The following is a 13,299-nucleotide window of genomic DNA, read 5'->3' as shown; positions in this document are numbered from 1 at the left end:
ATGGTCAGGGCAGAATTGAGGACTCATCCCCAATTTCTCCCAAAGGTGGTATCATCGTTTCCTTTGAACCAACCTATTGTGGTGTCTGCGGCTACTCGGGACTTGGAGGACTCCAAGTTGCTGGACGTAGTCGGGGCTTTGAAAATATGTTTCCAGAACGGCTGGAGTCGGGAAGACTGACTCGCTGTTTATCCTGCATGCACCCAACAAGCTGGGTGCTCCTGCTTCAAAGCAAACTATTGCTCGCTGGATCTGTAGCACGATTCAGCTGGCTCATTCTGCGGCTGGATTGCTGCATCCAAAATCAGTAAAAGCCCATTCCACAAGGAAGGTGGGCTCTTCTTGGGCGGCTGCCCGAGGGGTCTCGGCTTTACAGCTTTGCCGAGCGGCTACTTGGTCGGGTTCAAACACCTTTGCAAAGTTCTACAAGTTTGATACCCTGGCTGAGGAGGACCTTGTGTTTGCTCATTCGGTGCTGCAGTGTCATCCGCACTCTCCCGCCCGTTTGGGAGCTTTGGTATAATCCCCATGGTCCTTACGGAGTTCCCAGCATCCACTAGGACGTCAGAGAAAATAAGAATTTACTCACCGGTAATTCTATTTCTCGTAGTCCGTAGTGGATGCTGGGCGCCCGTCCCAAGTGCTGACTTTCTGCAATACGTGTATTTAGTTATTGCTTAAATAAGGATTATTGTTATGAGCCATCCGTTGAGTGAGGCTCAGTTGTTGTTCATACTGTTAACTGGGTAAGGTTATCACAAGTTGTACGGTGTGATTGGTGTGGCTGGTATGAGTCTTACCCTGGATTCCAAAAATCCTTTCCTTGTAATGTCAGCTCTTCCGGGCACAGTTTCCCTAACTGAGGTCTGGAGGAGGGGCATAGAGGGAGGAGCCAGTGCACACCAGATAGTACCTAATCTTTTCTTTAGAGTGCCCAGTCTCCTGCGGAGCCCGTCTATTCCCCATGGTCCTTACGGAGTTCCCAGCATCCACTACGGACTACGAGAAATAGAATTACCGGTGAGTAAATTCTTATTTTTCAAGATATGTTTTTTATGGACCTAAAAAACTTGGTTGGCTAACCTTTGCCTACAATCCTATGTTAGCATTGTCTTTCAAATCTATAAAAGCGGATTCATTTTCACTGGTTACTCCCCAATAAAAACAGGATATAACACACTTTTTCCTAAAAACAGAACCATTAAACATTCCTATTAAAATGGAATGGATACAAAGTTTTATTGCTTCCTGACAAGCTGGAGTGTGTGTGTGTTTTGAGGTGTGTACTTTATGTATGTATGCTTGTGTGTGTTTTGATGTATGAGTGTGTCTATGTAGGTTAGTACTATGTATGTGTATAGAGACAGATAGTTCTGTTCTTAACTTGTTGACTGCCAGCACTCCGTATTTAAAATAAACAGTTGTTTTCCATAGTAGAAATCATCATATACTGTAGAGCTTGTGCATTCATTGCCTGTGAAATATTTGTGTTGTTGGGGTATAAATAGACCCGTACATAATTACAGACAATTTATCCCTTACTACTTATATTGTTAAATCCATCCTAACTTAGATGTTATCCCCCACTGCATGGTTTCCCCAAATGTGTTATTTTTTTCTTTTAAAAACGTATTACTTTAACTTTAACTAGCGTGCCCACATTGCATTGTGCTTATATACATATTCTATAATATGTGAATATTGAACATTCATTTTTCCTTAATATTACCCGATATACTCGTAGTTGTGATACCCTGAGATGAGCAACGGAAGCAATAACTTAGACACGGTCACATTTTTTTGTATTTGTAATTGTAGGGCCCTGTCTGTTATTCTGTTATCTGTGTTACAACTGTCAAATATTATCTTGCCTTTATTGATATAGAATTTCAGTAACTGGCTGGTTTGTTCCAGTCACCTCCATGTAGCTGGGCTTAGGCCATAGGTCAGTCAGTGTAATCCCTATGGAGCTGAAACTGCACATAAAAACAGTGTTCTTACTGTATGCCCATATGCAGAGTCAGGCATCTAAGGGTGCTCTTGTCACATACTGTATGCACTAGGTTCACATTAAGCATCTATCACTCTTTGGTTGGAGGACCTCTGAATTCTATTGAGTACTTTAGTATTCATTTCATTACTTATAATTACTCCCAAATTTGCCAGTAAAGATGCCAAACACAAGTTATTCTTACTATGTGCTGCTTTGGTTAAAATTCACCACAGGGTTGTTCAAAAAAAATACTCATTTTAAAATTCAGGAAGGATAAGTACTTTTTCGGTAGAATATGCAGCAAATATTGCAGTGCCAGGATGAGTTTTCCAAGCTGCAAAGATCTTTGGCTTATTACACCCACAATTCTGCCGGTTAAGTTGAGTGCTAGGTGGATTTATCTATTAATGGATCACAGATGGCGGAACACTTACTCACCTTATGGCCCCAGAATACTTTCTGCATAAATGTAGCTTCCACTTATTTATTTAAACTCTGTCTTGTAGCATTATACACAAAATGTAATTCCCTAATTATCGCTTGTACTTTTTTCCAATAGGTTTGAGAGCTGGATTGGCGGCATCCATCGCTGGCAGCTCCATCATCAATAAAATGTTATTGGCAAATATAGATACAGTTGGTGCTTCTCCTTTTATTGATCCTGATTCAGACTCTTTGTAAGTAATATGTACTGTTTGTGACATCCATGTAAATTGCAATAGCGCTCTATAATAAATGTGATGGGAAAGAAGACCTTCTGCTTGCTGATTTGTTATTACTTCCATCACTTGTTGCGTAGCTATCCCCCTACACAGAGTGGAGCAGAGCGATTTTGGGCTGAAAAAGTTGTCCACCTGTTCTCTAGTGACATCATTGTGGGCGTCTCCTCTTGGTCACATTTCTGTATGTGATGATGTTATTGAAGTAGCTGTATAGTAAACTGATTTATACTGGATAATGTAACCAAATTGATAATTTGAAGTGCCTCAGGGTCCTGCAGTGTGGGCAATTTGGAAATTAGCTTGTTGGATTTCTTGCCATAACTCAGTTGTTGGGCACCAGGCAGGACTCCATATATAACCATATACTGTTTGCACAGGCAAATGCAAGAATGTCATGAGAAGAGACCTTTCTCCACATAGTAAGGTGCTCTTCAAAGGGAATCCTTTATTCTTTGAAATAGGTGCCTAGATATCACTGAATTGAACCTTCTGCAATGTTATATTTTAGGGTTTTATATTTCCAATATGTCATCCATAGTACACTTTATTTAGCTTAACTGAGCGTTTCTTACCTTAGGTAGGAACACTTACAAATGTTTGTAATACACTCTCCAGATTATTTAGTTACAGTACATACTATTTGTTGCATGTACAGTAGGTGTAAGTGTACTGTTTGCAGTTTTCACAAATTCACCAGTACATTGTGAGATAATTTGTAAATATACTATATTTGCACTTGTGTGTTCCACTTCTAAGGGTAAACCCTCCTGAAAATAGATTTCCTATATAGAGAGCAGCCTCTCATAAGTCAGCATATTTCTTGAATTGAGACTGTTACCACCAACTGTGTATGCACAACTGGGGCGTATCTACCTATTGGCCAGGATGGCACTCGCCAGGGGCTCCAGCTGTGGATGGGCGCCGCCCGGCGGGTCCACCCATGGCCAGGGAATAGATTCACTGTGTCCCCAACCCACAGCGATGCCCGGCAATGACCACAGAAGGCAGTAGCGCAACCGCTGTTCTTGTCTCCAGGGTCCGGCACCGCTCCGCAGTCCGCACTACAATTGAGTAACTCTGCAAAACTACAGCTCCCAGCAGCCATTGCTGCTAAGAGCTTACAGCAGCAATGGCTGCTGGGAGCTGTAGTTTTGCAGAGTTACTCGATTGTAGTGCGGACTGCGGAGCGGTGCCGGACCCTGGAGACTAGAACAGTGGTTGCCGCTGCTGCTTTCTGTGGTTATTGCCGGGCATCCATGCCGGGATTCCGGGTTGGTCCCTGCTTGGTTGCCTCCGAGGTCCACTCAGTGTTGTAATATATTTAAGGGGTACTACTGTATAGCGTGACGTGAATAACGGACAATACTGTGTGGTATAATGTCTGTGAGTAAGGGACACTAATGTGTGATGCAATATGAATTAGGGTTACTATTGTGTATCCGTGCCCCTTGGTGGGGGAGGGGTGACAGTCCCTTATTTTGCCATGGGTGCTCGGACCCCTAGATACACCCCTGATGCACAATCTTTAAAATAATGCCAAATCATTAAAACTACAAAGTGCAATAATTTACGCCGCAAAAGTCTGCTGATCAGCAGTGATTATTAATCTAGGGAGATTTCACGGTTAGTTGTTGCCTATACACATTACTAAGGTTTTTCGATTTAGCAGTGATCTCTAGAACCTTTATCACACAGAAATCCAGTTTTATCTTTTCATGACATTCATTTTGTTTTATATGTGTATGGCTGCACAGAAAGTTTACTATTCATTAACCATTTTATTGGTTGAAGTATTAATCCTATACATGTTTATGTATTCTTTCTGATTTACATGTGCATTTTGAGTAACTATCTCCATTTACCTTAATAGAGAGGGCTATTCAGAGAAATGTGTGATGAACAACTACTTTGGGATTGGTTTAGATGCAAAAATTTCTCTAGAATTTAACAACAAGCGTGAGGAACACCCTGAGAAATGCAGGTAGATAAAGTATTTACAATCTTACGTTTCAGTTTTTACTGTATACAATATTTGTAATTTTATATAGCAAACTACTCTAAGTAAATCCCTATGTCAGCGGTTCTCAAACTGTGTGCCGTGGCTCCCTGGGGCGCCTCGGGACAGTTGCAGGGGTGCCGTGGATTGGTGGCTCAGAACCAATTAAAATTATTTATGGGCAATGTAATAGGCATAACCAGTGCTGGTGACTGCCAATCATACAATATGTGGACAAACAGAAGCAAATCCTGTATCTCACCACACAACTAACCCTAAGGATGACATATAAACACAGTTTACTTAATTTAATATTTCTTTCTAAATTTCTCAATAAGAAACATTTGGCCTAGGGGTGCCATGAAAATAATTATGATATTCTAGAGCCCCGGGATTTAAAAACGTTTGGGAACCACTGCTTTCCTCAAATTCATACTTAACCCACATTCCAATGAAAGTGAATGAGCACGTGTATATAAATGTACTGGCACATTGAGAGTTTTATTCACCATAAAATGTTATATTTTTATGCATTGTGCTCAACTTTTTTATTTTCAGCATTTATTTTAAATTTTACACCTCTTACAATTTACCTCAGAAGCCGGACTAAAAATATGATGTGGTATGGAGTGCTCGGCACCAAAGAGTTGCTGCAAAGAACGTACAAGAATTTGGAACAGAAGGTTCAGCTGGAGGTAATCCTCTGTAGGATGCTAATTTACAGTGAGGCCATGTGTAATTGGTTCCATGGAATTGCGCCATGGCATTGCTTCTTTCTGTCACATCAAATCCCATGCAGAATGGAATGTATTCATTGGGATGGTACATCTTTTCAGCAAATAACGTTGTTCTGCTCGTGAGTCTCTGGCCATTCTGAAGCAGCAAGGAATACAGAGACCAATGTGGTCGCTCGGTGTGGTGTTGGCATGGCTTGGTCTGTGCATGCATGGCCAGCTTACCTGCTGATCCTTCTTGTCTACCCTTTGCTTGCGTGTACTATTAAATGTAGTCCTTTACCAACTGAATTTGCCCTTGCTGAATTTTTTTAGCTTTTTTGCTGATTTTTTTATTTTAAGGCAATATACACAGTTTGTGACTTTAAAAAAAGAAAAAATTTGCATTAAATCGCGTAGCAATATCACAAAAAATAAACCCGTTTGAGTCCATTCATTACAGATAGCATAAGGAAATATTCATAGGAATAATGCTTTGCATCTGCTATTAAACCTACTGTATGGCTGCTATTGTGTAATGGGAGTTTGCCAGTGTGTTTAAAGAATTTGGCCCTATGATGGTACTTTGCTAGGATACAAATAAAATATAAATAAAATTAAATATAGGTTTTTCCCTAATAAAGAAATAAAAGTCGAAGAAACTTAAAATTTGGTTGAAAAAGCATTTTTTAATCCCTAAATAACTTAAATGTTGTTTATCCTGTTGGCTACTCAGCAAGGAGTTAATTATAGTGGTTGGTATCCTGGCTATTTGCATGTGTGGCCTTTGCACTACATCACATACCTTCTTGTTCCGAGCCTTGATGTTCTCCTCATTGTTCTCCATTGCTTTATTCTTTGCAGTGTGATGGACAGTACATCCCGCTTCCTAGCCTCCAGGGTATAGCAGTGTTGAACATTCCTAGCTATGCCGGTGGTACCAACTTCTGGGGTGGAACAAAAGAGGATGATGTAAGTTCAGCAGAGCAGAAGTCATTTTTATCGGACTATGCCTGTAAACGGTTTATTTTCTTTCAGTGTCGTATAGACTCTATTCACACGTTCTTTTCCTTTTAATATTTTTCTTGCTGGACCAGAAATACACTGCAGATTCAAGATATTGTCGCTATTTTAGGCATGGGAACTTTTGTTTAGCTAGTGCAGGAATCTTGTCATACGAGAAAAGAAGCATTTCCTAGAATCTTGTGATATGAATGGGAGATCACCCCAAATTAATTCTGTAATGGGGCATCTATTCATATTTTTGATGTGTCATTTGTCGATTAATTGTTGTTTGTTATGCCATCTTTTCTTATTACACTAGAACTATATTACCTAGTCTGCTTATTGAAATGTACAAGCAGAAATTGGGGTATTTTCTTTAATATTCTTACTCTGCTTTCAATATTGTTGGGTTACCACACGCGTGAAAATTGGCAGAATGACAGGCAGTGGAGTCATCACCCTCAGACAGAGGCCACAGCAAATCTCTGACAGAGAGGATACGTGCATAGTTTAGTGTACAGAATCAATGGCTGTTGCTTTCAGTAAGAAGATTTGTTGCTCATGTTTACCTGTGTTCAGAGTGAGCTAATACAGCACTACTTCACTGAACTCCACTAATATAGCGCTCATAGGGCTATATCAGTAGAAAACGACTGTACGTGTGCACAGGCTCTATTTAATAATTTTACTTACTGTAATTAATCCAAGACAAACTACTGCATGTTCCATAAGTCACCATGCATAGGGAAAATTGACACTTTAAAAAAAGTAAATATGCTCTCTATGGTTGCCATTACTTTGAAAACACAGACCGATGCAACTTTCCCATTCATGGTGAACTTGCATTAAAACATCTGGTGTTATTCACTAAATAACATTTCTGATTTTTTTTTTCATTCTGTGATTCATGTTTTGTGTCTTTTCAAAGGCATTCTTAATGTGTTTCTGCATTTTTGAATAAGGTATTTCTCTAACGTCCTAGTGGATACTGGGGAATAGTTATTACCATTGGGTATAGATCGGGTCCACTGGAGCCTGGCATATTAAGAAATTAATAGTGTGTGCTAGCTCCTCCCCTCTATGCCCCTCCTAGATGACTCTGTTTAGAAAATGTGCCCAAGGAGCCAGGTGCATTCTCCAGAGAGTTTCTTCAGAAATGTGTTTTAGTTTGTTACTTTCCAGCAGCGCTGGTTGGAAACCAGTCTGCCTGCGTCGTGGGACTTGCGGGGACCGAACCAACTTCCTAAGAGTTAATGGTTCGTAATCCCAGCTGACAGGACACTGAGCTCCTGAGGTGATGTTTCTCATGTTTCTCGGGTGTGAGCCCACGTCGGCAGCATGCCGCCACCCCTAACAGATGCCGAAGAGAGTGATACACCGGGTTCCCGGTTAGCAGGTCCCCGGTGCAAATGGTGGCATGAAGGGACAGTGATCACCCGGCTACGGGCCGCGATGCCCGCTGAGTACCCACACTGGCATTATAGTAAAAGGGGGTTGCGCACTCTTTTTTTACACAAAAACGGAGTAAGCCAGTATAAATAATCTGTAGGGACCGCCCTCCATTAGGGGGGCGGGGCTCCCAGGAGAGCGGGACCAGAGGCTAAACGGCGCCATTTCCTGCTGCTTCTGTTCTGACTAGGCTGCATGCGGAGACTGCTCCTCCACAGAACCCACTGAATCACTAATTGTCTGGTACCAGGGGGTTATAGTGAAGGGGGGAGCACATAGTCAGCGGTTATACCGCTGTGTGGACAATTACACATGAGACACCTAGCGGGGCACTGCTCGGTCTGTGGTGGTGTCTGCTGGTCCCAATCGTCTCTGTGTCACTCCATTCAGGGTAGTCTGGGATAAGTGTGCTATCTCACTAATACTGCACTGTAGGCCTAATTCAGAGTTAATCGCAGCAGCAAATTTGTTAGCAGTTGGGCAAAACCATGTGCACTGCAGGGGGGCAGATCTAACATGTGCAGAGACAGTTAGATTTGGGTGGGGTCTTTTCAAACTGAAATCTAAATTGCAGTGTAAAAATAAAGCAGCCAGTATGTACTCTGCAGAGAAACAAAAAAAAACACCCAAATCTACAGTAACTCTCTCTGCAAATGTTATATCTGCCTTCCCTGCAGTGCACATGGTTTTGCCCAACTGCTAACAAATTTGCTTTTACCCCCTATGTTTTAATACTAATCTGTGTGTTTTCTGCTCAAGCATGTCTGCAAATAAATCTGTGTATACTTTATGCAAGGCTAGGTTTACACCTTCCTCACAGGGGTCCCTCATGTGTACCCTAATGCTTACTACCTTCACAATGTAGTAATGTGCAGGAACCTGAGTGGATGAAATCATTTAAACTATGATTACAAGGATTAATTCAGAGTTCGCTACAGCTAAACAAGAAAGACAGACCCTGAAACAAACTATGGACACGTTCATGTTAGCTGCTGCTGACCACAGGCAGGCTCCTCAGCCCCACCTGTTGGTCTCTCATGAATGCACTCTCCCACAATTATTGCAATCTGACTCTGATTCCGAACTAGCAGAATTTGATGAAGGAGGTGCTGAGGTGGATGAGGATAATTCTCTGTCCCCAGGAGTTGATCCTCATTTATGCTATTAGAGAGGTGTTCAGTATCCCAGATAAGGAAGTAGAATAGACAGAGGAGTTGTTTTTTAATGTGAAAGCAAAGTCCACTGCAACTTTCCCAGTTTCAACGGAATTAGATTCCCTGGCTAAGGCAGCAGGGATAAATCCTGACAAAAAATTTATTAGCCCTTAAACGGGTGCTAAATTAATTTCCTTTCCTTACAGAGGATAGAAGAATCTTGGAAATCCTGCCGACCATGGATACCTCTGTGTCCAGGCTGTCACGTAAGATTGTTTTACCTGTACCTGGGGTCATTTCTCTTAAAGACCCAGCTAATCGCAAGAGTGAAACCACTCTTAAATCAATTTATACTGCAGCAGGTGTAGCCCAACGCTCTACCCCTAGTATGCGGCTGGATTTCTAGAGCCATGGTAAAATAGTCTGATCAGATTCTGAAGGGGATACTAAGGCTGGTAAGGAACTTAGTATCATTAACGTCCGTACCACTGCTATAGCAGTATCGTCTCGTAGAGCCCTGTGGCTGCGACAATGGTCAGCAGATACTGATTCTAAAAAAGGGCTTCAGAACCTTCCTTTTACAGGTGATGCCTTGCTTGGGGAAGAACTGAACAAGTGGATATCTCCGGCAAATGCAGGTAAATTTACATATCTGCCGTCTGCCCCGCCACCTGCTAGACGTTCCTATCCTGGGCCCTCCCTGCAGTCCTTTCGGATGGCCAGATTCAGAGGCAAAGCCAGATGTGCCTCCAGTGCTGCTGGAGGAACTCGCAGTAAGTCCTGTATACCAGCGGCTGCTGGACCTGCGGACCAGACCTCAGGATTCTCTTCCACAAGGTCCTCCACGTGGCCCCAGCAGCAATGTGACTTTCAGGTAGGTGCTCGCCTTCAAAACTTTGCCCACATATGGGCGGAGTCCTGCTGGGATCCTTGGGTGAGGGACCTCATATCCCAAGGAAACCGGCTGGAATTCCAGGAACTCCCTCCTCTCAGATTCTTCAGGTCAGGCTTACCAGCTTCACCGGTAGCAAGAGTTTCCTTACAGGAGGCAGTTCAAAAACTGCTTTCTACAGGAGTTACTGTTCCAGCTGCACACAAAGGGGTTTTGCTCAAGTCTCTTTGTAGTTTCTAAGCCAGACGGCTCTGTACAACTGATCTTGAACCTCAAATCCCTGAACCCTTATCTTTAAGTGTTCAAATTCAAGATGGAATCTCTAAGAGCAGTGGTAGCAAATTTGGAGAAGGGGGAGTTTCTGGTGTCCCTGGATATCAAGGACGCATACCTACATATCCCAATTTGACCCCCTCACCAAGCATTCCTCAGGTTCGCAGTACTGGACCAGCATTTCCAATTTCAGGCCTTACCTTTTGGACTCTCCACAGCCCCAAGGGTATTCACAAAGGTCATGGTGGAGATGATGCTACAGTTGCGCATGATGGGTGTCAATATAATCCCATACCTGGATGGTCTCCTGATAAAGGCGGTGTCAAGGGAACAGCTTTTGCACAGCATCGACTTGACTACTCGTCTGCTTGCGGATCATGGATGGATACTCAATTTCCAGAAATCTCACCTGGAACCGTCTCCCGAGAATTCAGTTCCTGGAGATGATCCTGGATACGGTGTCTCAGAAGGTTTACCTTCCAATGGACAAGGCTTTGGCGATTCAGTGCTGAAACCTCGTGTCGTCTCAATTCATCTTTGCATTCGCTTGCTAGGCAAGATTGTGGCCTCCTAAGAGGCGATCCAGTACGGCAGGTACCATGCGCGACCATTTCAACTGGATTTGCTGGACAAATGGTCAGGATCTCACCCACACATGCATCAACATATAACTCTGTCACAGAAAGAACGGATATCCCTGCTATGGAGGCTACAATTCTCTCATCTGGTGGAGGGTTGGAGTTTCAACACCCACTCATGGACGCTGTTGACAACGGATGCCAGGCTCTGGGGTTGGGGGGGGCTGTGACCCAAGGGGTGCAGTTCCAGTGGACATGGTCGTTTCAGGAATTTGCTCTTCCAATCAACATCTTGGAACTCAGAGCAATTTACAGTGCTCTAGTACAGGCCTCATACCTCCTTCGGAATCGGACCATTCAGGTGCAGTCGGACAATGCCACGGCAGTTGCGTACATCAACCAACAAGGAAGAGCAAAAAGCAGGGCCGCAATGCGAGAGGTGTCAAGAATACACGCAAGGGCCATCTCAGCCGTTTACATTTCATTAGTGGACAACTGGGAAGCAGACTTCCTAAGCAAGAATGGGAGATCCCATTCCCCCGGACGACCTCCATCCGGGGGAATGGGATCTCCACCCTCAGGTGTTTCAACAACTTGTTCAGAGGTGGGGTTGTCACACAGATAGGCATTATGGCTTCTCGTATCAACAAGAAGCTCTGTCATTACTGCTCCAGAACGAGGGACCCACAGGCGTTTGAGGTAGACACTCTGACGATGCCATGGACTTACCAGTTTACCTGTTTCCTCCAATTCCTCTCATTCAAACAGTTCTAAAACGACTCAAAAAAAGAAAGTTCAGGCAATTCTCATTGCCCCGGATTGACCTCGACGTGCCTGGTATGCGGACTTCCTGACCTTGTCGTTGGAGGAACCCTGGCCTCTGCCACTTCTCAAGGACCTTCTTCAACAAGGACCATTCGTCTATCCAGACTTACAGCAGCTTTGTTTGATGACCTGGAAGTTGAGAGGGAGATTTTAACATTCCAAGGTTGTGTCAACTATGATCCAGGCCAGTAAGGTGGTTACATCCAAACATTACCACCGTATTTTGACGAAATACGTTTCTTGGTGCGAGGGTAGAAAATATTCCCCTGTGGAATTTCGTCTGGGCCGTTTTCTACTGTTCCTGCAGGCAAGCATGGATAAGGGCCTACGTTTAGGCTCCATCAAGGTTCAGATTTCGACTCTCTCTATCTTCTTCCAGAAACAACGGGTGGTACTTTCTGCAGTACAGACCTTTCTAAAGGGGGTTATGCACATTCAACCACCCTTTGTTCCTCTCGCGGCTCCGTGGGACCTCCAATGTGGTCTTAACCTTTCTCCAATTGGTTTGAACCCTTGCATAGGGTGGACTTAAAATACCTAATATGAAAGACTGTTATGTTGCTGGCCTTGGCTTCTGCTCGACAGGTGTCGGAATTGGGGGGCCTTGTCCTGTAAGAGCCTGTATTTGATATTCCACGAGGATAGGGTGGAGCTCAGAACTCGCCCACAGTTTTTGCCGAAATGGATTTCTTTTCTGGAATTATGTGTGAAGTAAGTCGAGTTCTTTAACAGTTCTGCTCATGATAAATTTAGGTATCTTTTAGTACCACACCTGATTGGGAATTTGCAAACATATATATATTTGTGTTGTTCTATTAATAGGGCTTATATGCCGACTTGGTCGTCTGTCCTATTACAGTGTTATACCGTTGAGTTATTTCATCCTAGTAAGTATGATACTAGTACCTCTGGGTGATTGGTTCTTGTTGGGTGATACTGATCTACCTTTCTTCACCATATTTGGTATCCAGGAGGTATACCCATATGTTTGGTAGCATTACTCTTGGCACTTTTCTTTATTAGCACATTGCACTTTAGTGGTGAATTTCTGATTGGGCCCGTGAGACTGATTGTATTTATTTATTTCATGTATCTGTTATTCTGACAGGTTAAGACTATTTGGCAATATGAAAATATGTAAGGCTTGTCTTGATAAAGGCTCTGCTTGTTGAGCCGAAACGTCGACCCAATAAAGCCGATTATGATCTAAGAGAATACGATTGGACTCGATTTTTGAAGGAGAGTGCCCCCCAGGAAACTGGAACTACGACTACATGTGTAGACCCACCATGATTGTGTGGATTCTACTGGGTGCACCCCACAGTTGATTGCACACGGATGTGAGTGCTGGACTTCCTTGGATATTTAGGACTGCCAGTATTCTACTGACATTCTTTTCCTGACACCCGTCATTTACCTTTGACCTTATTTCTTTATATGTGAATTTTTTAATGTCAATCTAGAGACTTTTTCTGTATCAGGATTTTATGCTTATGTCTATGCCACTTTGATTGTGATTTATCATACTATGGCCCAAGGAGCAACATGTCTGTTTGATGAGGGACTTCTAGCACAAGATGAGCAAGGGACAGTCTCATTTACTGACGACGAGATAGAAAAAGTATTGTTTGATAGAGTGGATTTTGAGGCATTACCCGCAGAGACATCAGCTGATGTCTTCTACAGGTTGCTAAAACTT

The 13,299-nt window shown here is 43.0% G+C and overlaps 1 protein-coding gene across 7 annotated transcripts in view; it reads left to right on the top strand.

Moving 5' to 3' along the window:
- The window catches only part of DGKH (diacylglycerol kinase eta), a 642,901-nt gene that overhangs the window by 459,324 nt on the left and 170,278 nt on the right, over positions 1–13,299 (top strand). For all 7 annotated transcript variants that reach the window (XM_063952870.1, XM_063952869.1, XM_063952867.1 and 4 more), the window contains 4 exons: positions 2,553–2,670; positions 4,586–4,696; positions 5,310–5,406; positions 6,289–6,396. In XM_063952870.1, the coding sequence (XP_063808940.1) occupies positions 2,553–2,670; positions 4,586–4,696; positions 5,310–5,406; positions 6,289–6,396 (434 nt within the window). The remainder of the gene's footprint in view (positions 1–2,552; positions 2,671–4,585; positions 4,697–5,309; positions 5,407–6,288; positions 6,397–13,299) is intronic.

The sequence above is a fragment of the Pseudophryne corroboree genome, chromosome 2 (assembly GCF_028390025.1).
Source record: "Pseudophryne corroboree isolate aPseCor3 chromosome 2, aPseCor3.hap2, whole genome shotgun sequence".
In the NCBI taxonomy this organism is placed as follows: domain Eukaryota; kingdom Metazoa; phylum Chordata; class Amphibia; order Anura; family Myobatrachidae; genus Pseudophryne; species Pseudophryne corroboree.
The sequence above is the reverse complement of the archived record's forward strand: the minus strand, read 5'-3'. Positions and strand labels throughout refer to the sequence as shown.